The sequence below is a fragment of the Phycodurus eques genome, chromosome 14 (genome assembly GCF_024500275.1).
Source record: "Phycodurus eques isolate BA_2022a chromosome 14, UOR_Pequ_1.1, whole genome shotgun sequence".
Taxonomy (NCBI): Eukaryota; Metazoa; Chordata; class Actinopteri; order Syngnathiformes; family Syngnathidae; genus Phycodurus; species Phycodurus eques.
In genome coordinates this window covers 1,117,501-1,144,574 of record NC_084538.1, presented here as the reverse complement: position 1 = coordinate 1,144,574, position 27,074 = coordinate 1,117,501, and the positions used below count along the sequence as shown (strand labels likewise).

Below are 27,074 nucleotides of genomic sequence, written 5' to 3'. Positions count from 1 at the left end.
GCTGGAGCCCATTCCAGCCATCTTCGGCCGGGAGGCGGGGTACGCCCTGAACCGGTCGCCAGCCAATCGCAGGGCACATAGAAAAAAACAACCATTGGCGCTCACATTCACACCTACGGGCAATCTAGAGTCTTCAATCAACCTAGCACGCATGTTTTGGGGATGTGGGAGGAAAGCGGAGTACCCGGAGAAAAGCCACGCAGGCACGGGGAGAAGAGAACATGCAAACGCCACACCGGCGGGGCCGGGATTTGAACCCCGGTCCCCAGAACTGTGAGGCAGACGTGCTAACCAGTCGGCTGCAATACTCATAGCCGTGAAATTAATTGATTTTCAAAAAGAAATCCTTTGCAATACAAATAAAGAGAATAGACTTTTGGGACACAACTTCATGAAATAAATATTAGAATTGAGCATTTTCTGGCCACTGTGATACAATTGTAATATATTTTTTAAAAATATTTGTCTGGGACCGCGTCAGTATCGGCCAAAGCGTCCTCCAATTAGCCCCGCCTCGTCATCGTGATCCCGCCAGTCTGATGGACGGCTGTGGCTGTCAATCAAAGGGCATCGACTCTGCCAGCAGCCCTTGAACACGCGGAGCTGGAGCGCGCAGCCTTCTTCTTCTTGCAAGCTCAGCATCTCATCAGTGTGCTTCATGACACGCGGCCAGGGGTTTGATCACACCGCCAAGCCTGCTCAGCCACCAGTGGCAAGGTTTATGTGAGACAGTGGCTTGTTTATGGGCAAGGTGAGCAAGGTGTTTACAATCCCGTGAAATCTTGAAAGTACGTATATTCACGAGGTTACTTCAAGTCGTGACTTCTGATTTTTGCGGATATTTTGGAGATTAGACATCTTGGTCCACTTGAGCTTAGTCCTACACATCTGTTTTCACCACTTTGTCCACTGATGTTTGTTCTGATTGATATTTGGACTTCTGGATGTTTTGATGTCTTGGCGCTTGCATGGTCCTTTTGTTTTGTATTTTCAACGCTCTAAGATTGACTTCACCCACCACCCTAATGAAGATAAGCGGTATAGAAAATGGTTTAGTTATTCAGACCTTTGGATGCTTTGACATCTCTGTACTCGGTACAGTCTCTGGGGGGCATTAGGTCCTCTCAGTTTTCAGGACAGCTCGTGTGAAGTGTCAGTCGAAATGAAGACATTACGTGAGGTAAATTGCTCGGAAAGGAGAAACTGATGGAGTTAACATGACCCTTGAAGGAATGGCTCTTTAATAGACTTTTCTGTGGTTCGGATTAATTAGTTTTGACGCTCAAATGGATAGTGTGCGCTGGAGCTGATGCGAGCCAGCAGGCTCGCCTATCTCTGTACAACTATTTATGACATCCACTCCATTTATCCTCCTCAATCACAGGTTGCGCTGGATTAATTTGTATTGTTTTGTAAAAAAAAAAAAAAAAAAAAAAAAAACATACCGTACCTGGACCTTTTGGGCTGTATCTGTGAGCACAATTCCAACCAGCAAGTTTTTATCATCATTATCAGTTCAGGTCTGCAGTCATTTTGGACCTTTGGATTGTTGCTTCGTCCTGTGTGGACCTTTTGGTGATTGGAGAACTTGGATTTTGGTCATGGAGGAGTGAGGAGCGAGTTTTATCTCTTGGTCCTCTAATGTTTTTAAGCATTGTTATCTGGACCTCTGGATCTTTGGGCATTTGGTCCTGTTTGTGTGCGAGCCTTTTGGTCGATGTTTGGTCCTCTTGATTTTTGGAACCTCTTGTCCGTCGGTGCACTTGGCACTTCTTTCTTCAGTTGTTTTGATCGGTTGGTCTTCCGAGGTTTGTTTCCATTGGGCCTCTCTGTCTCAACGTCTTGGTGCTCGGTCGGATGTGGACCTTTTGTGACAGCAGCTTGGATATTGGCGCTCTTGTTAAAGGCTCCACATGGTTCTTAATCAGCCTGGTGTTCTGATCTTTTGATCCTCTAATGTTTTGTTCCCATTGGCGTTCCTCCCTTTGCTATTTGGACCGCTCGATATTTAGGCATCTCTGTTTGTTCCCCCTGGTATTCGGACGCCATGGTGCTTGGTCCTCTGGGTTTTGGGACCTCAGTTTCAGTTGGTCCGCGGATCCTTTATCTATTTTGGCCACTTGGCCCTCTGATGTTTGTTTTCATTAGCGTCTTGTTGGCTTGTTTTTGGGACCTCATGGTACATGGAACTCTGTTTACTGCTTTGACCGCTTACCGTTTAATCCTCCTGGTGCTCGGCCCAATTGGTGTATTTGGTGTACAGTCTGTTGCTATTACAGTCATTTTATCTAAAACTGACCATTTCAAGGAGTTCTTTATTGCTGTGTGTGAATGCGGAAATTAGGTTCCACTGACCTCAAGATTGTGGCTCTTACATGAAGACTCCGTCATTAAGCCTGATGTCTGTCATGTTTGGTGTCTTGTCCAAGCATTCGTTTGTTTAGCAGATTCTTATCGACTGTGCTAAAATCACATTATCCCCAGTTATGTAAAGGCGATACAGTAAATAAGCGACGGTGATTTATATCAACTTGACCTTTTCCCCGCTTTGTGTTGGAAATTCCTTACGTTGCCGTGCGTGAAGCCGTGATTTCATTTTCGATTGAGACGCCGGAACGCTTACGTTAAAACACTTTTTTAAATGGAAAAATATTTTTTCAATTTGTCGTAAAATATGCTCACAATTTGAACAATGTATGACCGACATCCACAGAAACAGTCATGCAAATTCAATGAGTTTGACTTGATATGCAAAAACAATGTGAGTTTTGTGGGGCCTAAATACTTAGCCGACATCTGCTGCTGAGGTTAAAAGTCCAGGACGCTGCTTCAAATTCCAAAAATGTGTTTTTGGAAAACAGGGTCCACTGTTTTCTCCCTAATTCTTTTCCTTTCATCACGTTTTTGCCACGACATGACTTTTTATCACTGGGGGTGTGTCATCATGTGACTTACTTGCTTTGGATCAAGATGAGCAGAATGAATCCTTTGACTTCACGCAAAAATAGACGAAAACCTTGACCCTACCCCACCATATTGTCACGAAGGCCAGCTGCATTACGATGGCTGCCAGAGGAAACGAGGTGGAAAGTCCTCCGGCTAATGTCATTTACTGTGACTGAGGCCTCTTGTACATGTTCATTATCTCGGACTTGGAATCATTTAGCAACATTTGCAAACATCCACTTGATTGAGTTTCCCATGAAAATCACGATGGAAAGTTGAAGAGAGTGTGGTTGCCATGGAAGCCACTGTCAAACCTCCTCCATTTCAGGACTTTAAGAAGTCTAGATACTTGTGAGCGTGGACGTGTATCGCTAATCCGTTTCATCCGTGTTATTAGACGGCTGCCTCTCAGGTGACAACCACGTGACGTTGGTCCACCCATGTGCTTGAAGGCGCCACATGGGCGAGATCGTGTCCTTAATTAGCCTCCTTTATAATTAATGTAGGGGAAATGAGATATCCTATTTTCCGAGAACCATCCAGCATCACAATCATTACAACCGGAATCGCTGGATAGTTGAAAAACCTTATTTCTACGAGATTGCAATTTCTGCAGCGAGTGTTCATAAATGCTGAAGAGCTGAGGATGAACTGCAATGCTGTGGAATTAATTGAATCGTTGAACTCTAGGAATGTAGGGCTGCAACAAATGACTATTTGAATAATCAACTGATTATTTTCTCGATGAATCGATGAATTGCATTTTAAAACAACTTTTTTTAGATTTCCATCCCTTTTTTCCAACACACAATATTATTTTAAATTGACAGTGAAGAAATGCACAAGCATAAATTGATTAAGATGGTTTGCGTAACATCTGTCAAAAAAAAATGTTTTATTTGTATTTTTTCTCCAAAGTAAAAGATGTTTGCAAATGTCCTATTTTCATGGAACACCAAGATAATCAGTCTGCTTTAACATTAATATGACTGTTAATATTTACTGCATTATTTTTATAATAGACATAATCATAAATATTTACTGTCGAGGGGCTGAAATTCTGAGGATTTTGCCAATTTCAAGTTGAACAAGGTCTCTACACGATTAATCGATTGTCAAAACTCGTTATTGATTAGTTGTCAATTAATCGTGGCACCTGCAGTCGAATGTGAGACTTGACGCTGGAATGTTTTGAATGGTTCAAGAAATGTGACAAGAAGTGGTAAATATTTAAAATATGTCTTAATTTGGAAACTTTACTGTGAAAATTTCGAGAATGTGTTCAATAGTTCCCTTATATCATGAATGAGCTGAGCAGCTTAACGTTGGAATGGTTTGACTCAAACAAAGAAATGTGGAAGAACGAGCTAAATATGTGAAATATCTCTTAATTGGGGAATTTTATGGTGAAGTTTGGGGAATGTGATAATCGTTCGCAAGCTGCTCCACGAAAATGAGCTGTACAATTTGTCATCATCCAAGTGAAAATACATGAATTCATTCATTCATTTTCCGGGCATGCCGGAGCCTATCCCAGCTATCTTCGGGCGAGAGGCTGGGTACACCCCCAACTGGTCGCCAGCCAATCGCAGGCGCACATATAACACAAACAAACATTCACACTCACATTCACACCTACGGGCAATTTAGAGTTTTCAATTAACCTACCACGCATGTTTTTGGGATGCCCGGAGAAAACCCACACAAGCAAGATTCGCACCCTTAACCTCAGAACAGTGAGGCAGACATGCTAACCACTCGACCACCGCGCTGCCCTCAGCTCAAACATTTCAGAGGAAAAGGGTTGGATGTGCCGGAGGGCGCGCCATGCCAGTTAGGGAAGGCCAGGTGGAAACAGTCGTACATGATGGCGGCGGCGCAAGTGTCTACATGCCTTGTGAATTTCACACACCACAGAGAAGAGTGTTGTTAACAGCCCTGCTAAATGTGGATGATTTCAAAAATGAGGCTTCAAAATCCATCCATCCATTTTCCGTACGGCTCATCCTCGTTCGGGTCGCGGGTGAGTTGGAGCCTATCCCAGCTGACTCTGGGCAAGCCCGTAGGTGTGAATGCGAGTGCAAATGGTTGTTTGTTTATATCAGAATCAGAATCGTCTTTATTTGCCAAGTATGTCAAAAACACACAAGGAATTTGTCTCCGGTAGTTGGAGCCGCTCTACTATGACAACAGACGGCCATTTTGACAAATAAATACTTAAAAACATGAAACACACTATGGAGAGTCACTGAGCAATGAAAGGTTACCGGAAATGTGGTAATGCGGATACTTTTTTTTTTTTTGGGACAGTTGTGCAAATGATGCAGAGTCCTCCAGCAATTTAGAGCTGACTGAAATGACTACTCGAACGATAGTCTGGAGCAGTGTCAATTGTGCAAATGGTGCAGATACTTCTCCACCGCATGAGTGGCCAGTATTGGTCAACAACAGATATGCAAATAGTGCAGAATAGCGAGACTACTACAGTGAGTGCACGAATAATGTAGAAGTGGCACGACAGAGATGTGACAACAATCTCAGGTCAAAATTGGCAGCCTGTTACAATGGAATTGTAAGTTAACTGTTTAAGAGGTTAATGGCAAGAGGGAAGAAGCTGTTCGACTGTCTGCTTGTTTTAGTTTGCATTGATCGATAGCGGCTACCTGAGGGAAGGAGCTGGAAGAGGTGGTGACCAGGATGTGGAGGGCCCAAGAGGATTTTGCGTGCTCTTGTCTTAGTTCTGGCAGCGTGCAAGTCCTCAAGAGCGGGTAAGGGTGTACCGAGGATTTTTTCGGCGGCCCCGATGGTTCCGTTGCAGTCGGGGTTTCTCCTTTTTTTGTAGCAGCAGCGAACCAGACTGCGATGGAAGAACACAGGACCGATTCGATGACCGCTGTGTAGAACTGCCTCAACAGCTCCCGTGGCAGGCCGTGCTTCCTCAGAAGCCGCAGGAACTACATCCTCTGCTGGGCCTTTTTGAGGATGGAGTTGATTTTGATCTCCCACTTCAGGTCCTGAGAGACTGTAATTCCCAGGAACTCGAAGGTCTCCATCACCACTTCGATAGGCATCCTCTTTAGCCTAGCGTAGTTGTTGAAGTTTGGCAGTGAACCATGGGTTGTTGTTATTGAACATGCGAAATGTCTTTGTTGGTACGCACACACCTTCACAGAAACTGATGTAGGATGTGACACAGTCCGTATATTCATCCAGGCTTCCAGTTGAAGTTTCAAAGACACTCCAGTCTGTGCAGTCTAAACAGCCTTGAAGTTCCATCTTTGCTTCATTGGTCCACTTCCTCACTGTTTTCACCACAGGCTTCGCACATTTAAGTTTGTGCCTGTATGTTGGTTTTTAGTGAATTGAACAGTGATCAGACGAGGCCAGAGCTGTGCGGGGGATAGAATGCGTATGGGTCATTTAGCATGGTGTAGCTGTGGTCTAGAATGTTGTTTTCCCTGGTGCGACTGTCGATGTGCTGCTTGTATTTAGGGAGTTCGTGGTTGAGTTTAGCATTGTTAAAGTCCCCTTGAATAATAAGGGGTGAGTCCGGGTGTGCGGCATTCATATTAGCCTGGGGGGGGGGGGGGGGGATGTAAACACCGGCGAGGATAAATGGAGCCAACCGGCGCGTACGTGACGTACAGTTCAAAAACAGCGACTCCAAGTCCGGGCTGCAGTGTGTGTTGAGCTCCGTGACGTCTGTACAGCATTTTTCGTTGATATAGAAGCATATTCCGCCGCCTTTTGTTTTCCCATCACATGATTTTGTTGAGCGAGTCAAAACAACAATACTGGAGGAGCATGTGAAAAGTGAACGGGACCGGTCATAAAATGGCATCCCTAATCCATTTCTACGTGAAGATTGCGTTTGCATGTTCAGGTCACATCCCAGACCTGGCTCTAACTCTCCACACTGTCTGTGGGGAGCCTTGTCAATCACTTAAAGGATAATCAGATCAAGAAACCTATTTTCTCAGCTTTCTCGCGACACGTTCCCACAAGAGAATTCCAAAGCCGAGGCTTTCAAACGCGTCTCGGGAGGTGGAAGCGACACTCTTTGTGTGCATCTGCTGTCCTGGAACGCAGCTTTGCAGTCCAATCATCCCTGTGTAATCCACATTTGGACTTTGGTCGGACTAAACGGCCACCTCGGCCTGTTTCCGCCCCAGTGTTTCAAAGCATTGAATCTGCATCAGATTGGTATGGATAGGATTCAATCTCAAAATGGAGTATTTCAAACCAGGATATGTCATTTTGATCCTCGTAAAATTGAGATCTGGATCTGGTAAGCCACCCAGAATCCTGATCAAATGCTGTTCTTGGGTATTTCATAATTTCAAGGTGGAGATCCTATTGAAAAGTAGGTTTGATGCTAAAGATCACGATTATCCACATCCCACTGGAAGGCCGTTTCATTTGAATTTCTTACATTTTTAATATATTAATAATAATTAAGATTACATAAACATAAGCCTACCTTCACAACCAATTGCCACTTATAATATTGAACTCAAAATGTGTTCACCAAATATTATAATTAAGGTAACCTTCAACATCCCCATCCTTACAGGCTTACAAGAATATTAAATACACTTTTTTATGACGACCCTACTCTATTTAAACATCGGTACTTGGTGCACTTTAATTCAAGATACTCTCAATTTCTTTCATTTCATTTTGTCTAAAAGAATTGACTATGAACATAATATCATGTTTAACACAACTTGAAGAAAAGCAGTATAAAAATGTAAGAGGTAAAAATACAAGTGGGATGAATTGCGGTCGTCGGCCAATCGGAAAACCTCAAATCGGAATTTTGTAATCCTTCTCTTGTTGATCCTGTCTGGAAGTTCTTTGGAAAACCAAGACAAAAGCTACAAGCTCAGTTTGATCTGGAATAGCAGACAATAGGTTATGCAATCCGTATCACTCTGATCCAGATTAAAATACTGGGCCTAGTAGACACCGCCACGGAAGTTAACGAGTCTTGAAATTCTGTCGACACAAACAAGTTGCCAAGTGGCGCCGCCTATCCATCTTCCGGACGGCTTGCTGGTTCAGTGGGTTCGTGTCGAGTCGGCCCACAAATCCCGGCTCGCCTCGTTCTCTCGTTCGCTGCCGTCGACCGTCATCGGCCGTCTCGTGAAAGGCCCGACAAGCGGGGCCGAGCTTTAATGGGACCACGTCTACAGCGAAGGCCCCGATCCATCCCGGGCGGCGTTCACCCACGCCACCGACCCCTTTGACAAATGGTGTTTTTACTTTAAAATGTCCTCCCCCGCTGTTTTATGTTCATACAGTGAATGGTTTGGCTCGGCAAAATTTGCAGTCAGTCTTCGGTGCAGAACCCAACGGCAACAGTCTCAGATTCGGTTATCGCCACCTAGGGGAGGAGATAGGACAAGCGGCGGTAAAACAGGCCTACGTGTACTTTAACTAAATGCCAAAGAGTAGAAATAAGTCTTAAAACGGGATTTCAACATTTCTACTGCGGTAGAAGCTTTCATGTCCGCAGGTGGGGTATTCCAGAGTACTGGAACCCAAATAGAAAATGCTTTCTGGCTCTCGGCGTCACCAAAAGACCCGCGTTTTGCGAGCGTAGGTTTCGGGACGGAACATACAGTACCGCTAGCTCGGCAAGATAAGAGGGTGGTAAAGCGTGTAATATTTTATGAGTAAGGAAGGAACAGGACCTTAAAATCGGATCTCAAGTGGACAGGGAGTCTATGCAAGTTGGCCAGAACGAGGCTAATATGATTGAACTTTCTCGGCCTCGTCAAACGTCTTGCTGCGCCGTTTTGTATTGACTGCAGCCTTTTGCTACTCGACATGGGAAGACCAGAAAGCAGCACGTTAAGGTCGAGGCGGGACGTAACAAATGCGTGGACTGTGATCTCTGCGTCACTAGCAGATAGCATTGGCCGTATCTTTGTGCTATTGCCAAGATGGAAAAAAATGCATTTTGGTAATGTTCTGAATGTGCTTTTGAAAGGAGAGAGTTGAGTCAAATATAATGCTGAGATTATTTGCTGAGTCACTCTTGGTAATGGTGCTTTTGTCGAAACTCACAGTGGTGTCCCTAAACAAAGTGGCTGTTTAGCAGGGCCAATAATCAACAGCTCATTTTTCTCAGAGTTAAGAAACAAAAGGTTGCAGGACATCCACTGTTTAATCTCAGCCAGACAGCCCTGCAGATTAGAGCAATCGCGTGAGCTAGTTAGTTTTAAAGGCATGTATAGCTGAGTATCGTCGCCGTAACAGTGAAACCTAATCTTATAATTGCGTATACTGAACAAAAGAGGGTCGAGTAGCCATCCCTGCGGGACATTATAATAGTCAGAGGTTACATTACCATGAATTGCATGGTGCGTCCTATCTGAGAGATAATACCTAAACCAAGAAAGTGCTGGGCCAGTAATACCGATGGGTGTTTCGAGGCGATCTAGTAATATGTCGTGATCAACGGTTTCAAAGGCAGCGCTGAGCTCGAGTAATAATAGTACCGATGAGGTGTCGCAATCCATAGCTAGTTGACGATCGTTCGTCACTTTTGCAAGGGCCGTTTCAGTACAGTGGTTTTCCCTGAATCAGGACTGAAGAGGTTCTAGTGGTGCACAGGCTCCCTTTATTAGTGTGCAAAACAATCACTGAATAAAATACAAACTATCGGTAAATTTACATTTAAAATATTAAATATTTACTTTTTGAGTACAGTTAAGTTGTATTTAACTATGAAGCACAATACATTTGCATTTAATCTTTATTTGTATCTCTTTTTTTTATTTTATTTTTTTATTTAGGACAATTTTTTTACTTTCGCATATGATGTTAATGTTACAGAGATTTACAATAGAATTAGATATAGTATTTTTTAGGAATAAAACCTCTTTCTTGTTTTGGATTAACATTAGGGCCTACTACGCTTTTGTATTTTATTATTGTTCATGATAGTACTTCATGGAAAGCTAAGTATTTTTTTAGGTGGCGGTACTACTGCTTAGTGTAAAAAGTGAGGAGCACTAGGTAAGTTCCTGCATTAAGGTCATGTAACCACTAGAGAGCGCCATTAGCCTTTGCGTCCTCGGCGTTTTTTTGTTTTTTTTTTCTTAATATTTATGATACTGAATTTGTCCTGAGCTCAGACTTCCAGGTGCAATGAAGTTGTCACTTAAATACTCAGTCACGACGGTTACTCTAGCGACAATACATTGGCATTTATACACAAATACACGTTTCCTAGAGAAATGATTGTTTAGTAAGTGTGACTTGAATAAAAATCAAGTCACTGACTGGGTGAATGTGAGTGCGAATGCCTGTTGCTTTCGATGTGCCCTGCGATTGGCTGGCGACCGGTTCAGGGTGTGGCCCGCCTCCCGCCCGAAGATGGCTGGGATAGGCTCCGGCAGTAAAGAAAATGGATGGGCGTGTGGGTGTCACGTGGGTGCCCTTTGCATTCAGGAGAACGCATTCTTTAGGAAACAGGAAGTACTTTGTGTGTGGGTTTATTGTCAGTGAAATTATTAAAATCATCGTTACCCTAATAGCGTAATTACAAATTATTACAAGAAGTGATTTTTAACTTTAGTCAGAGTATCAACCAAAAAAATACCAGAGCGCTTGCTAAAATGTGTGTGTTTTTCTTTGAAGTCTTTGTAGATTTTTAGTTGTCCAGGTCATGATAATCCACAAAGGTTGATTCGAGGCAACTGGACTCTTTTAGTTTGTTGAATTTGTTTGTGCTTTTTCTTGTGTTTGGAAAATATTTAAAAAAAATGAATGCCACTTAGGCTGCTGAATTCATGTTATTTATTCAAATGATGTAGTAAAGGGAAGGTTAAAAAAAAAAAGTCATTTCCTTTGTGTGAATGTGTCATTAAGAAAAAAAAGACAATTGTCCTTTTTGTCATTTCTGTATTGGTGAATAAACTCCATAAAATATCCCACCAAAAATACATTATTATGATGAATTATAACCAGCAAACACATGCTTCAGTTACACTCAAATATATACGATATAAAGATTTTCTGGACAACATGCAGCATTTGTGCTTACATAACCCTCAACACACACACACATGAATAACACTGTGGCGTTCTTTCCGCTTTCTATTAAATTAAATAGAATATTTACTTGGTCATCTTCGTCGAGCTCTCTGTGTTTTTCTACACGTAAGAAAAACAAGGCCAAAAAACAAGAAAACAAGTCACGGGAGTGCACGTTTCACGCGACTGGCCAGGCTGCCCGGTCTTGGACAAAACAAGCCGCAGGCTCCTCCCACTGGACGCGTGACACGAGTGGTGCTTCCTCACCCCACCCTTCCCACTTCTTCCTCCTCCGTCCTCCCCCGTGCCTGCAACCCCCTCCCTGGACCGCTCGCTTGTCCGCCTGTCAGGAAACATGAAGCCGGAGCACAGAAGAAGGGTTGTGGTGGAAGTCGGGGTGCGGTGCGGTGTGTGCGGGGTGAGATTGTGTGCTTGAGTCGGCGACGCTCAGCGGGCCTCGGGCCATGCCGAGGCCCGCTGAACGCGGATATTGACAAAAAGGTTGGGTTTTTTCTTTGCGTTTGGTGTGTGGTTTTGTTCATAAAACTCAGTTTTCCAGAAGTGTTTGTGTGTAAATCTGGAAAATTTTCATTAACTTTCAAAATGTCCAGGTACGCGTAAACATACAGGGCGTACTCGGTTTAGCACGGCCCCAACATACAGTACAGTACGACGTACCGTAATTAGGACTTTCCTACTTTGCTTAGCTTAGCGACAGACTCCGGCGCAATCCAATTTGCGTACGTAAACGTGTGTTACGTTGTCGCAGTAAAAATGGAATTCACAAAGCCAGTACCCCCGTCCTTAACTTCAGTTACGACCGTACTTACTGTTTATCATTTCATTGTTTCATATTTATGGCCTACCAGTGTTTTTGCATACAAATATTTACTGCAATTAAGATTAAGCTGCATTTCAATGTACTCATTTGGGTTCCGTCGCCGATGCAGGAACGGAACTTCGTCGCGGACGCCCTATCTTGTATATCTTGGGCGGGGGGGAGCACGTCTGCCTCACAGTCAAGAGGTTCTGAGTTTGAATCTTTGGTACTGTATTTTAAAAACATACATCCTGGTACACACAAACACTTTTCCACTCTTAAAAGATGTTTTATCTGCTGCAGACCCCACACATGAAGATAAAAATGATGTCGACTCGAAATGATCCTTAGGTGCTAAATGCGAATGTTTCTTTGTCTATGTGGCCTGCAATTGACTGGTGACCAGTCAAGGGCGTACCCCACTTCTCTCACCTAAAGTCAGCGGGAATACGTTGCACTTACCCGCCACCCTCATGAGGACATACCGAAGCAAAAATGGATAAACATCTAGGACTGATCATGTTGTTTTTCAGCCTTCTGATTGGTTGAAATGCACGCCAGAGTCAACAAATGCTTTCTGATGTAGACTGTGATATATAAAAAAAAATTTTTTTTTTTTAAATAAATCAAATTCCAACCCCGTCGTGAACATTTTTGAAAATGCGGACAGGCCTGAGATGCACCACCGAGAAGGCACGTAGTCGAAATGAGGCGGACGGGATTGGGCCTCGTCATGAGGAAGCTAAAATTTGGAATGATTGGTTCACAGGAGCGTCAACATCAGGAGGTAGACCAGGAGTAAAGCACACCATAAAAGTTTTGCGCGTATAAAATTGCTTCGTATAAAAACTCAGCCGTACAAAAAAGTCATGTAATCACAATTGGGGGACGCGTGTCACCAAAGTAGCCCTGGTGTTGGCGGTCGCTCTTCACACGAGAGCCACCTTTTCGTCGAAACGGAAAGGTGGAACAGAAACGTCGCAAGGGAATAGATCTGAATGATCAATTGCACTCACAACAAACAATCAGGCACAAAGAAGAAGCTTGTGGCCGCTTTTCAAGCATAAATAAAATTGAACTAGATCAAAATTACAGAAGAGGCTTGTGGTTGAATTGTCAGGGTGAATAAAGGCCTTATCGCACTCGCCTGGAGTCTCGTTGGCGACCTGATGTCAGAGTCCACGCGGGTTCGAGAGATGTCGCGGAGACGTCTCCTGGAGACTAGACAGGTCGCCAGTGAGTCGCGGAAAATTCAAACATTCGGAGACCTTTTGGAAACTTTTTCAAAGTCTCCAGCGGGTCTCTGAGACTAATTCTGTCCGCCACTGGGAAGAGATCTCTGATGACATCTCCGAGACCTGCTGGACACTGAGGAGACGGAGAAGACATCATGGAGATGTCTCCGCTACTTCGCAGTGATGTTTCCGCTACATCAGCGTAACTTCTGGGCTTAATGGTCTCTGCGAAACCTCGCCCTTGTGAGAGCGCAAGCAATATTTTGGTCTCCTAAGTCGCCTGAGTTGCCGCAACTGATCAGTTGCAGCAGTCGTGGCGATGGCTACCAGGGTCCGAAAGGGTCCCAAACCCGGACCCCACAGTTGGGTAAATGCCGTCCCGCTTGGCCGGCTACCGCCTCTTAAGTAATTGAAAGCATCTCAATTAATAATCAAGCCGCAAGGCTCGGGTTTCCTCCTAAGTTGTGCCCACGACACCAAAGGGGAGAAAGGGAAAACTGTAGTTGTTTCCGATGTTCAGTGACGCAAGCGACTTTACCACGGTTGATGGATCAGGTTCTCCCAACATTGATCTGTCCCTGCACGACACCAGCCCCTTTCACACTCCCTTTTGCGCAAAATTGCCGAATCTGACGTCTAACGGCATTTATTCCCCTGTGCCTTTCACAGAGAACCCAGCGACTTTCAACAATTGACAGTTAGATGTCAGCTTTCGGATAGCGACAATTTCCTTCGACACAACAAGGTTGCTCCAGTGCTTTGCTGAATCCCCTTACACAGAGCCGTCGTTACGCCTCCGATACAGAATTCAATCACTTGTGCCTTTGACTCAGGACCTCGTGATACGGCTTTACTGCAGTCAGATAATGTGATGACGTAGATGTCTGACGACGACAGTTGCTTTCAATGCAACAGGGTTGGTCCCAGCTTTTCAGAATCCCCTTAAGAACAGTAGTTGTTACCCCTCTGATACTTCCGCTAGTCAACTTCAACACCCCACTCTGTATCAGTGACTTTCACACAGTACATCAACTCGGTACCTGACGCAGCCCAGGTTAAAGTCATCACTCCGTCTGCGTCCTCGGCCCGAGATCCGACGAGTACAAAGAACGCTTGGCTGTTCGGCGGGGGGATAGGTCATGAGCCTGTCTCGAATAGCAAGAATCCACGAGGGTTTGACGCCCACCCAATTGTACTTTGGGTGGATCAGGACTTGACCAGGATCTCCATGATGTGGTCCAGTTCATTCACGTCCATCAGACACGACTGGAGACTCCCGACGGGGCCTTTCCCGTCCTCGTCCGCCCAAACGGACACGCCGACGGGCCACAGAGATCCCGCCGTCCAGCCCGCGGACATGTCCGAGGTCTCGTACATGGAAGTGTCTATGTCCTCGAAGATGTCGTCCAGGGCCAGGTCGCTGAGGTAGCCCATGGCGTTCACCACGTCGCTAATCGCCCCAAAGTTCACCTCCGGGGAAGAGGATACCAGTGCTGAGGACGGACTTTCTTGGCCACCCTCCGCACACCCGGGACACTTGAGATCCACATGCAGAACAGGCGAGTCCGGAGCGCAGAAGACCGCGTTCAGGTTCTCCTGGACGTCGCCCCGCATCTCGTCCTGGATCTGCCGCAGCGTGTTGATGAGCAGCACCGAGCGGCGCAGGCTGAGCTCCACGCCGGCCCGGTAGCGCTGCAGCTTTTCCAGGCTAAGGCCCAGCACGCGCCGACGCATGTCACCGGTGTCGCCAGAGCCGCCCGATGCCGCGTCTGCGCCATCGCGCCGCTGCGTCTCCTCAGCGGCCGCGTCCAACGCCTCCACGCTGCTCCACTTCCGCTTCACGCCGCGACCCAACATGGACCTGCACCATCATGTTTCCATTTACTCTCTTAAAACTAAAAAGTCACATCATCATAAAATTCCTGGAAAATTATATTTTTGCCCCCTTTTTTCATATAAAATTATGAGATTTTTTGTTATATTGTAACGGTTTTCAAACAACAATAAAATTCTCGTAAAAATTTGGATTTTTTTTGGAAAAATTTTTTGTAGATTGCGGATATATTTGTGTAAATAATTTTGAGACAAATCTCTCCCCATAGTCAGCTACCAAGATTGTTGAGAAAGTTATTTTTAACCAACTCAGCAATTTCTTGAACTTAAATTGACTTTTTAACAAATTTCAATCAGGTTTCCGAACTCATCACAGTACAGAATCCGCTCTTATCAAAGTGCTAAATGATATAAGGTTGAATACTGACTCGGGAAAGGTGTCAATTCTGGTCCTGTTGGATCTCAGTGAGGCTTTTGATACGGTAGACCATAATATACTCCTGAACAGGTTGGAAACGTGGGTATGACTGAATGGAATAGTCCTTTGATGGTTCCGGTCCTACCTGGAGGAAAGGAGTTATTTTGTAACGATTGGTAGTGTTCAATCTCATTGAATGGCAATGACCGATGGGATCCCTCAAGGGTCAGTTCTTGGACCCCTCCTGTTCAGCCTGTATAGCCTACTCTTGGGTCAAATTCTTCAGGACCTCAATGTTGACTATAATAGCTATGCAGATGACACACAGTTACAGTATATCTAGCAGTGTCTCCAGATCACTACAGTTCAGTTGAGGTGTTGTGTCATTTTCTAAAACAGATCAATAACTAGATGAGCCAAAACCTTCTTCAGTTAAACCACAACAAAACTGAGATAATTGTTTTGGGCAATAAAGAAAAGACGATTGCTGTTAGTAAATACCTAGAGTCATTGTCTTTAAAAACCAAAGACCAAGTCCGAAACCTTGGTGTTCTGATAGATTCCGACCAGACTTTCAACAGTCATATCAAATCAATGACTAAAACTGCCTTCTACCATCTGAAGATCATATCCAGAGTGAAGGCTTGCATGTGCCAAGCAGACCAGGAAAAGGTCATCCATGCTGTTATCTCAAGTAGACTCGACTATTGTAATGGTCTTCTGACTGAACTCCCTACAAAGAGCATTAAACAGCTGCAGCTCGGGTTCGGACCGGAACAAAGACGTCAGAACACATTACTCCAATTCTAAAGTCTCTACACTGGCTCCCGGTCAGCTTTAAAATGCATTTAAAAATTCTGCTACTGGCCTATAAATCATACATGGTTTAGGTCTTGAATACATAAAAGAAATGCTCATGGCATATAAACACATCGAGTTACCTTGTGTATGAAATGCACTGTATAAAAAATATGTGCTTTGCTTGCTTGACGTTAGCGTCCATGTTACCTCGTTTATGTAACAGTCATCAAATATGTCGGATTTCTTCTTCATTCCCAGCCGGGACATTTGGGAATACTGTCCTCGATTTGTATTTTTTTTATTTTGTCCCTTCTAATGTCGTGACTCACTGCTATGCATAAGACTTTACTCCTCCGGACAATACGATGATCTGCTGGTCTACTGGGTGGATTCAGACCAGGTAGATAGAGGTTCTGGAACAGCGGTTCTTAACGTGGCTTCGACCAGGCAGTCTCAGGGTTTCAGCAATGTGTGCGTGTTTCTGTTCACGAGTATGTTTCGTTCCATTCATTTGCAATCAATGTCCTTTCAGTTATGTTTTTGTTTTGTTCTTCGAACACGGTGATTTTGATGCTTAGTGATGCATAACTCATTTTGTGCACTAATATATAACATGTACCTATTTGAAAGAAAAACAATCACGTTTTATCAGGGGTTCGGTGAATGCACGTATGAAACCTTCGGGTTCAGGATTCCCAACAAGGTTAAGAACGATGGTTCGAGCAAGCACACACGGGAGCCCCCGAAGCTGCCTATAATTCGACATGTCAAGTCTACTCGGTTCTAATGACAAAACGCGCATGTCACGAACGGCAAGCTGCTGCGGTGGCTCCGGAGAACTGACCGGTCCCAGCCGCTCGCGAGCCGACTTTTCAAAGTTCCGAATGAACGAATTAAAGCCAACAAAGCTTACGTGTCCTCGGTCCGCGTCATGAGTGGACACAATTCGGCCGCGGTACGTCGTCGTCGAGTCCCGGGAGAGAAGATGCCGAATGTTCGGTCCGCTGCGAGGGATCGAGTGGGGGCGGGACCGGAGCTGCGAAGGGGGCGGGGGCGCAGCAGCTCGGCCGGCTCCGATTGTTTCGCTCGGCCGCCGCTCAAGCCTCCGCCTCCGCCCCTCACGGGGCAGCGAATGTGCCGCGGCGGTGGTGCGTTCACGTGCCCCTCGGACTCGGGTGGCCGCACACGTGAGCCACCCAAGCTCATCAGACGAGTCGTGTTTTTGTGTGCGATTGATTGCGTTGCGTAATAATGCCAGTTTAGCAATTCATGTCCTCTTCCTGCAATTCGGTACGACCTAATATGCGCTTTTCCGAGACGTGCCATTTAAACAGTCATTAGTTTTCAAACATTCCACGTCAGAATGACACATTTCTGTTTATTTTTTTCCGGTGATGACATCAATATTCGTATCATATTCAGACATTTACACGTGCAAACACATCGAAAATGAAAATTCCAAAGCGAAACGGTCCGGAAGGTGTTGCGTCGTTTAACTGGTTCATGAACGCCACGTTTTAAAGGGCCCGATGACTCAGCGCGGAGGGGACCGGAAGCAGTTGGGTTAATACCAAATAAGGAATCTCCTCCTCGTTCACTTCTTCTTCCTCCAAAAAGCAGTCAGCGCGTCACTCGAGCTCGCTCATTTTTTCTCTCGACTGTTCTTCTGGTTTTCTTTCGCGAACACTTGTTCATTGCGATTTGACCCACTTCTCCCATTATTTCCGTATGGTCATTCCAAAAAAAAAGAAAAGAAAATGCTAATCACACTTATCACACAGGCTATTTGTGCTTAAATATTGAGAAGCGTTCATAAAAGTCAGGAAATCCAATTTCCATTAGTACAGTGGTTCTTAAACTTTTTACAAGCACCAGCCCAAAAAATAACTGCCTCTCCAAGTCCCACTACAATGCCAAACATTAAAATACAGGAGTGTAGGAGGTCGAAATAGTTAGCAAAAACAAGACCGGGGTTGTATTCCTAAAGTTGGTAAAGAAAGTTGGACAAGGAAAAGGACGTAGTTTTCCAAGAATAAGTCCCAATTGTACGTGAAGAAACTCAAATTACACATAAAGTCATAAAATTACCAGTAAAAAAAAAAAAAAAACTCAACAAATGATATGACAAAATTGTGATATAATGGGAAAGACAACACCACCAGGTTTACAGGAAGAAAATCAAAATATGAAAAAATATAATCATTACCCAAGACCAAAGAATACTACAAGAAAAAATAGATATATTTAAAAAAATATGGCAAGAGAAAAAAAAAATCCAAATTGAACAACAATAAAATTATTGTACATGAATAAGATTTGTAATTTATGATGATAAAATCAAAAAATAAGAAAAAAAAAATAGTGTGATTTTGCAGGAATAAAGCCAAAATGTTCGAAGCAAAAACTTTCATCCATCCATCCATTTTCCATCGCGCCTCTCCTCACGCGGGTCACGGGCATGCTGGAGCCTATCCCAGCCGACCGCGGGTGAGAGGCGGGAACACTCTGGATTGGTCGCCAGCCAATCGCAGGGCACATAGAAACAAAAGTGCACCTACGGGCAATTTAGTCTTCAATTACCCACAATGCATGTTTTTCAGATGTGGGAGGAAACCGGAGTACCCGGAAAAAAGCCACGCAGGCACGGGAAGGACATGCGATTAGCTGGCGACCAGTTCGAGGTGTAACCCGGCTCTTGCCCGAAGATAGCTGGGATAGGCGCCGGCACGCCCGCGACCTGGGTGAGGAGAAGCGCTATGGGAAATGTATAAATTGTTTATAGTGTAGCGTATAAACTGTAGTTATATGGTGTCACCCCCTCCACGTCCCCATCAAAACAGGCTAATTTCAACAAGACCAGTAATAGGGGGTGCAAAGTTGCCCGTAATTATTGATCTTTGCGGTATGACATCATTTGATTAAGGTATTTGAAACTTTGTAGAAAAAAAAACCCCAACCTAATTTCTCCTGTTGAAGTTAGAAACACTTCTCGGACTCTGACTTCTTCCTGAATGGCTTCGCTTCTTTTTTTTTTTTTTTCTTTTTTGCTGAGTCACCAGCAGGCCGTTAATCTTTAACAAGAGACTCAGAAAAAATGGCTTGGCAGCAGGCCATCGCGCTAAACTACGCTTGCTCAGTTTCCATTCCACTCCACTCTACTCTGTACTACGGTGACCACGACAAGTTCAAGCGTTGCCGAGCATAGATAACAGGCAGGGAAGCGATGGGAGTGTCGTGTTGAGTCTGGTGTGCCATGTTGTGCTGTGACGAGCAGAAGAGGCAGCACGAGAGGACAAAAGCTGCAATTGAAGTGCCCGGTTTCATGAGCTACAACATGGCGTCACTTCCTCCCCCATCAGCCTGACGAGAATAGAAAACCTTCACTGGATTGTGCGCGTCCTCTCCGGCGGGCCGAGCGATTATGTTTGAACATGTGTGTACGCTGTACAGTACAGAGGAATGCTGAGTCATTTTGTAATCAGAAAGCAAATGGGAAAAATAGTAGAGAAGTTTGTACTTTTTTTTTTTTTTTTTTACATTTCGATGTTTAAATGTTGAAACGTCTCAATTTGAATTTACTTAATTCAAACGTACATGAGTTGCGCGTGATTCAAATGTGCTAAAATACTACTTTGACTATTGTTCAAAGAGGGGAGATGACATCATTTTACGTTTGAATCATGTGCAACCAAAAATTAAGTACTTTTTGTTTTTCAGTGCATGCATGTTTGGCGACTGACAGTATGAATGAAATTCAGGAATATATTTATAAAAAAAAAAAAAAAAAAAAAAAAAAAAAAGTACTAGAAAAAGAAAAATAAGCCTAAATTGTATCCTTTTTATTTTAAAATTTCTTCGAGATTTTTAAATAATAAAATGTCAATTTACCAGTTTTTTAGCCTTATTGACATGAAAATTCAAAATGAATAACGTATACAGTGGTCCCCCGCATAGGTGCAGTTCAGCATTCACAGATTTTAAAAAGATTTTTTGCGGGGCAAGGGGCCCTACCCCGTTTTTCAGGGTAACTGTTTATTGGCGGTATCTTCTCACGTCTTCATGCTTTATTCATTATTTTGAAAAGAAATATATTTGGAATACTTTTTAAAGATTTTTGCAAGTTAAAAATGTCAATCTTTGGTGCAGGTGCAGATTTTGATATATATATATATATATATGTCAGTTTGACCTACTTCACGGCCAATTTTAATCATTAAACACTGTCTAGTTAATTTGACATTATCAAATACATTAGGATACATGTATCCTAATGTACAATACAAACGTATAGATTTCCAAATTACATGTGTAACTAAAACAAGTTGTTAATTAGGATTGATTGAATGATTGCAAAGTTGTCACTTAATGGGCCATACGAAATACAGACGCACACAAGACGACCAATAGTTGCATCTTTTATTATAAAAAAATATTTACAAAGACGCTACAAGTTTTTTTTTTGTCTGGATATAAAAAAATGCATACATTTTTGACAACGGTATTAATAAGTCTTTGAAGTTCTAGCTCCCATTGCAAACAGCGTGAGTGACATCCTTCAGGTGTGTGTGTGTGTGTGTGCGTGCGTGTGTGCGTGTGTAATACTGAACTGGTTTGTGTGTGTGTGCGTGTGTGTGAATACGTTTACATTGCCTGAGATCTCCGCCGCTGTCGCCTCCTCCTCTTTTTCTTTTTCTTCACCGCCGCCGTGAGCGTCCATTTTGCAGAAAGGCAACTGTTTGCATAAAAGGACTTTAAAGGACATTGGAGTCGTTTACAATCATTTTTTGTAACGCGTGTGACGGAGCTGCATAGTGATTGTAATTGTGACCCGGTTCTTGGGATTATTCAAACAAAACAAAAAAAGAATAATAAATAGGTACTGCACTCCAAAGAACCATAAGTGACAAACTTTCATTCGGACCGAATGCTTGACGTGTGTGGCTCGGATGTACCTACAGACAGAATAAATACAATAAATTAAAAAAAGAAGAATAAATTAGCAATATGGCTTCTTCTGGATGAGCTGGATAGAAAGGTATGGTTTTGCTTCCCTGGGCTAGAAAAAAAAGTCAACGAAAAAACTTTGGAGCAAGTGAAGTTAAAACGGCGCCGACCCAAAAAAAAAAAAAACAAAAAAAAAAAAAAGAAAAGTGACAACCGGGAAGACACGAGTCTCAAATGTGGCTACGTTAACATCTCAGAAAATAAAATTTATAATAGGAATATCAAATGATACTTGCAAAAAAATACCCCCCCTCCCCGCCCCCCACAACTGTATAATGCAAAAAAATATATTTCTATTTACATATACGTACATATACATATTCCATTCATAATTGCTCAAATCTTTAGGAAAATATGCATGGATTGTGAGATCCGGATGTTTGTTGTGGATTGCTGTCGTTAATGTCGTTGTAGTGTGAACACTTGCCACAAAAAGCCATCGGGAGCGAGCGCAATGGACGTAAACATGGAAAGAACACAAAGGAACAAATTGAGTGCTTGGGAATCGAGGCGCAAAATTCCAGGAATTGGAAAAAGTTGGAAACGTTCCATGGGAATTAATGGAGGAAAACAACAGGAACTTGCAAAATTGAAGGTTAGCTCTTAATAGGGAACCGAAACATAGCTGCGGAATATATATTTTGGGCATACAGTGGAATGCCACATATTCGCGGTTTGACATTTGTGGGGGGGGGGGGCTGGGACCTATTCCCCGCTTAATGGTGGGTTTTCTTCCACATTTCTTTTACATTGTTAATTATTAGTCATGTTTGATTCCCCTTTTTCAGAAGGATACCAGTAGGAGTAGTTCCGCTTGAGTACTCGCAGATACCACGAGTACTTTTGATGCATAAAATTTCAATTAACACAATAACATAATTGTCAACAAAGACCTCGTTCTTTCTTTCTGACACACACGATGATTGGCCGGTGTGTCATACAGCCGCAGTGTAGCGCCAACTACTGGCGAGGAGGGCTTACTCGTTTTTTTTTTTTTTTTTTGTGCCTCCGGTATCGGCGGCCTTCACGGGTACCCGATACCTTGAAATAAGGCCCGTATCGGCCAAGTACCAATACCCGTTATCGGTACTCACCCACCCTTAGGTTCTATTTATGCTTGACTGTGATACCTTTCCATTCAATTCCCACGAAAGTTTCCAACTTGACTTTCTTTCGCTAAAATTTCTGTAAATTTGCAGGGAATTTTCCATCCCTTTGCAACCCTACTTGTGAACGTCATCTCCTCCAAGTTCGGAATATACTGTATGAGTAAAAACAAACGAAAAGAGGGGGTAAAAAAAGTTCCCAACGGGAGCTGCCGATCCTAAAAATCAATTTTGGCTCGCAGTTAATTTCACACCCTCCCCAAATCTGGCTGTGTAACAAAAGCACATTCAGCAAGTCCACGGCGGCACCGAGCTTCAGGAGCCCACGATGATCTCCATGATGTGGTCCAGTTCGTTCAGGTCCGACCGGCAACTGGCGCCGGGGCTGAGGGGCGGCGGCCCGTGGGAGGACAGGCTCTCCAGCAGGTCGTAAGGTCCCATCTTGGGGGCGCTCTGCATGCCCGTCAGCACCGTGTCCAGCTCGTAGTAGGACGGGTCCACGTCCGAGAACAGCTCCTCCAGTGCCGGGTCCGGCGGGGGCGGGGGCGGCGGCTGCTTGATCTCAAAGGTGCCGAAAACCTGCTCCCCCGGCCCGGAGTCCGCCTCGGGACGTTCGTCGGCGTCCTCGCCCTCCGACTCCTCGCCGTCCTCCTCCTCCTCCTCCTCCCCGTCCTCCTCGCGCTCCTCCCAGCAGGGGCCCATCCCGAAGGGGCCCGCCATGTAGGACTGCGTGGACACGACCTCCTTGGGGGCGTCCCCCGCTTCCATCACCACCTCTTCCGAGTGGTAGCCCTCGTCCAGGCCACCCGCCAGAGGGTACGGCTTGGGGCTCTGACCGGCCGCCGCCGCCGCCGCCGGGTCCGACTGCCGGCACAGCACCTCGGTGGCCACCAGGCGGTCCGCGGGGCACTGGGCGGCGGCCAGCGCCTGCGTCATGAGCTGCCAGGTGCCGTCCTGCGTCATCTCCTCCTGGATTTGTCGCACCGTGTTGGCGATGAGCACCGAGCGGCACAGGTTGGGCTCCACCAGCATGTGGCACAGCTGAAGTTTAATCAGCGACATGTCCAGGAGAGACTGGCGCTGGAGGCTGTACGAGGGCGACGGTGTCCGAGCGCTCGCCGGGCCCCGCTCGCCCGGACCGCTCGCCGTCGCCGCCTCCTCCGCAGAGTCGAGGAACTTGCGCTTGGTGCCCTTTGGAAACATGTCGTCTGTCTGAAGGCGGCAAGAAACAATAACGCTAAATTAGACGACGAAATCGTCGCTAGCCACAATCCTACGACAGTTGTTAACTGATAATTGCCATGTCAATTATGAGTCATATCAATATATGTATGCGTGTAAGGCTATGTGCTGTAACATTAGTGAAGGCCCAGTCCACATGTGTAAAGTGCTTCAGGAAAATATTCACAGAGCTTCACTTTTTCCACGTTGTAGTCGGTTACAGCCTTTTTCCAAATTTGATTATGTTCATATTTTTTCCTCAAGTCTCAACGTGAAGCGCCGGAAAGTGTTTGCAGCGCTTCACTTTTTCCACATTTAGTTGAAATCTTTCTGAGAACGCAAAAATAAACAACTGAAATAATGTGGTTGCACAAGTGTGCACACCCTCTTTTAACTCTGGATGTGACTGTGTTCAGCATTAACCCATCGCATCCAAAGTCATGTGAAATGGGAGTGAGCACGCACCTGCCACCATTTGAAGTTCCTCTCATTAACCCCAAAATAGTTCAGTTGTTCTAGTAGGCTGAAGGTTTTGTGCTAAAACTGACTACTGTTTGGAACTGTTCATAATTCTCACCACTTCTGACTTGTACAGGTTATAGGTCACCTGCACCAAATTGCCTCTGATTATGAATAAAGTTCCTATGTTCAAGTAGGCTTTCCCTGACTTTTGTTTTTTTACTTTTTAGCAGAAACCTTCAAGTTTAGTGCTAAAACTGACTGCTATTTGGAAGTGTTCTTAATTCCCTCGACTTGAGTTGTACAATTTATAGCTCATGTTAATAGTGTTTTTTTTTTTTTAAATTATTCATCTTTTAAAAAAATTAAATAATGTAATACAAAAAAAAAACGCCTAACATTTGAAGAGGTGTGGGTAAACTTTTTATATCCACTGCAAGTACAGGCTTGGCCAGAATTCATGACTCTTGTTAGTCAATAGTCATGTTTCTGAATATACTTATTTTATTTATTTTTTGTTATTACTTAAAATGCTGAATAGCTTACGTAACTTTTTGCAAAACAAAATGAGGAAAACGTGAAGCACTGTGACAAACGTACTCACAGGGCTGAATTCTGAAATGTAAAAATATCTATTCCGTTTTGGAATAAGGCTGTAACATAAATGTGGAAACCTTGCGGATGCACTGTACATAGATAGTTTGAAAATGGCTATATTTTTATACGTCCACACACAACAGGCTTGCTTTTTTTTTTTTTTTTTTTTAAAAAGAGGACCATAGGGCATTTTGGCCAATTTGGTGAAAAAGGTAACTTGGTTGAAATAATTCACTTTCATTTTGTATATCATTAGCCGCGTGATGGAGTTGCCTAGTAATATTTTAATGTTTTGAGAAAATGGGGGGGGAAAAAAACCAAAAAAAAAAAAAACCAAAAAAAACATTTTAGCAAGGTATTTCAGTACATCAAAAATTACTGAAGAAATGTTCCTATTAGGGTAACGGTATTATTTATAATGTAATTATCATTTTTCCCAGGTGATAAATATGTTCTGAGTCTGACTTACATAATAGTTTTTAAATTACTAATATTTTTATTTTATTATTTACAACATAAAAAAACAATTATTTAATGAGGTAAATGAATGAAAAATGTAAAAAAAAATAATGAAGAAAAACATGTTATTTAACCAATTTTAGGGGAACAACTGCTAAATGAATGCAAAAAATATTTCAGGACTATTGATGATGTAAATTTGGCATTTATGTTATTAGGCTAACCATAATGTTTATAATGCAGTTATAATTAACCAATTGCCCCGCAAGGATAAATAGTTGTATAAATCTGAACCACCCATCCATCCATTTCCTGAGCCGCTTCTCCTCACGCGGGTCGCGGGCGTGCCGGAGCCTATCCCAGCCGTCATCGGGCAGGAGGCGGGGTACGCCCCGAACCGGTTGCCAGCCAATCGCAGGGCACATAGAAACAAACAACCATACGCACTCACAGTCACGCCTAGGGGCAATTTAGAGACTTCGGTTAACCTAGCATGCATGTTTTTGGGATGTGGGAGGAAACCGGAGTGCCCGGAGAAAAGCCACCCAGGGACGGGGAAGAACGTGCAAACTCCACACGGGCGGGGCCGGGGATCGAACCCCGCTCCTCAGAACTGGGAGTAGAATAGAAAAATGAATTTAAAAGTGAAGAAATGCGTGTTAAACAATTTCAGGGGCAAAACTGCAAAATGAATTCAACAAATATCACAGGACTCTTGATCATGTAAATGCTATGTAGGCTAGATTAAATTCAAATCAAAGTGCCCACTACTTGAGTCTGAAACCCAACATTTGTGTGTGGATCAAAGGCCAAAACGCATAAAAATACACATTTTGGAACCACTCTGCATCCGTGTGGACGTGGGCCTAAGAAGCAGCTTTGACTTTACACTACACAAAAGGTGTCTTGTCTGTCTGTCGTTGGGGTTTTGCTCTTAAAAGTGGGGGCTCTACCTTTCCTGTCGGCAGGCACGGGCATTAGCATAGCAGCGTGGTCCCGGGCCGCAACGCTTCTAGTACGTTTGTATTTTGCTCAGCGCCATTGCTGCCCATTTTTAGGCCACCCTGAGAGGCAAGACTCCTGCTGGGCGGAACAACCACACTTTCAACAACACCGGCAGCACCAGTCGGCCACCAAAATAAGAAACTGATCAAGTCATTCTTTGAACCTTTGTCCACTACAATGCGAGACACGCACACAAAAACACTTCGGCTGTGTTGGGAATCAATTCGAAGTGTCGATTAATCGACGACAAATCGATTCACCGTTTGACTGAAAAATGTCCAAATCCTCAGAATTTCAGCCTCTCGACAACAAATACTCTCCAATTTCTGTAGTCCCCCGTGAAAGCGGACGGATTATCTTTGCGTTCAATCAAAATAAGACATTTGCAAACATCTGCTTTGGCTTTGCGAAACAATGATCGACATTTTTGCTCATTTTTTTTGGACAAATGTTACCGACCAAAGCACTAAGTGAATCATAAACATTTTCTGTATTTTCTTCATTGTCACTTTGAAATAAAGTCCTGTTTTCGAATAAAGGGTTGGAAATTTCAAAAAAAAGAATATATAATAACCGCCAGATTAATGAATTAATAATAATCGTTTGTTGCAGCCTTAGAATCCATCTGTATTGGGGATGCAAAGTTATAGGGATTTCTGGGAATTAGGAAAAAAAAAAAACAGGAATTTCACAAATTTCAGAATGGCTCATAATTGGAATTGAAATAAAGTTGTAGTTGAATCCTGACTAAAACAATTGGATGTCATGCAAGTACTGTCCTTCCTTGACGAACAGGCACCCCAAATTACAACTTTTTCCCAGTTACGAGGTGTCTGCTTTGCGCTGACAGCAAAATGAGAGCTTCAGATAAACCTCCACTCTTGTCAAGTGGAAATTTTTTTTTGGGGGGGGGGGCAACTAAACCAATAAAGGTGCCGCAATGGCCTCTCGTGTGGGCAAGGAGAGCCCTGTTGTTGTTGTTTGAATGGATTTCTACTGATGAAAGACACAATGTTTTCATTCATGCTTGAATATGATACATTTCTTTTAAATGACCCTCAATTCCCAGTTAGTTCCCACGTAACGTTTCCAATTTGGAATATTTCCAAAATTCTCCATCTTAA

At 43.8% G+C, this 27,074-nt stretch overlaps 2 protein-coding genes across 5 annotated transcripts in view; both read right to left on the bottom strand.

The window, feature by feature from the left end:
* Positions 1 to 10,692: 10,692 nt before the first annotated feature.
* si:dkey-177p2.6 (uncharacterized protein LOC568712 homolog) lies at positions 10,693 to 17,114 on the bottom strand. 2 transcript variants are annotated; one of them, XM_061695705.1, is made up of 3 exons: positions 17,013 to 17,068; positions 15,309 to 15,443; positions 10,693 to 14,908 (listed from the first exon to the last, which is right to left on the bottom strand). In XM_061695705.1, exon 3 carries the CDS (start codon positions 14,902 to 14,904, stop codon positions 14,254 to 14,256), a length of 651 nt encoding a protein of 216 aa, XP_061551689.1. In that variant the 5' UTR covers positions 14,905 to 14,908; positions 15,309 to 15,443; positions 17,013 to 17,068; the 3' UTR covers positions 10,693 to 14,253. The 2 variants fall into 2 exon arrangements, with proteins under 2 accessions (XP_061551689.1, XP_061551688.1); XM_061695704.1 differs by lacking the exon at positions 15,309 to 15,443 and having other exon boundaries at positions 17,013 to 17,114.
* A 3,387-nt stretch (positions 17,115 to 20,501) lies between these two features.
* Positions 20,502 to 27,074, bottom strand: part of cdca4 (cell division cycle associated 4) — an 11,593-nt gene continuing 5,020 nt past the window's right edge. Inside the window, exons 2-3 of one of the 3 annotated variants that reach the window (XM_061695663.1) lie at positions 25,899 to 27,074; positions 20,502 to 23,421 (exon numbers count right to left, since the gene is read on the bottom strand). The exon at positions 25,899 to 27,074 is cut by the window's right edge and continues 884 nt beyond it. In XM_061695663.1, the coding sequence (XP_061551647.1) occupies positions 22,525 to 23,412 (888 nt within the window). In that variant the 5' untranslated portion in view covers positions 23,413 to 23,421; positions 25,899 to 27,074 and the 3' untranslated portion in view covers positions 20,502 to 22,524. The remainder of the gene's footprint in view (positions 23,422 to 25,898) is intronic. The other 2 variants (XM_061695664.1, XM_061695662.1) reach the window with 2 other exon arrangements.

Bases quoted from the DNA above. Each gene is read 5' to 3' on its own strand.
- si:dkey-177p2.6 (XM_061695704.1), bottom strand. From the start codon at position 17,032: ATGACGCGGACCGAGGACAC. The intron at 14,909-17,012 runs GTAAGCTTTGTT...ATGATGGTGCAG, and splicing joins ATGACGCGGACCGAGGACAC to GTCCATGTTGGGTCGCGGCG.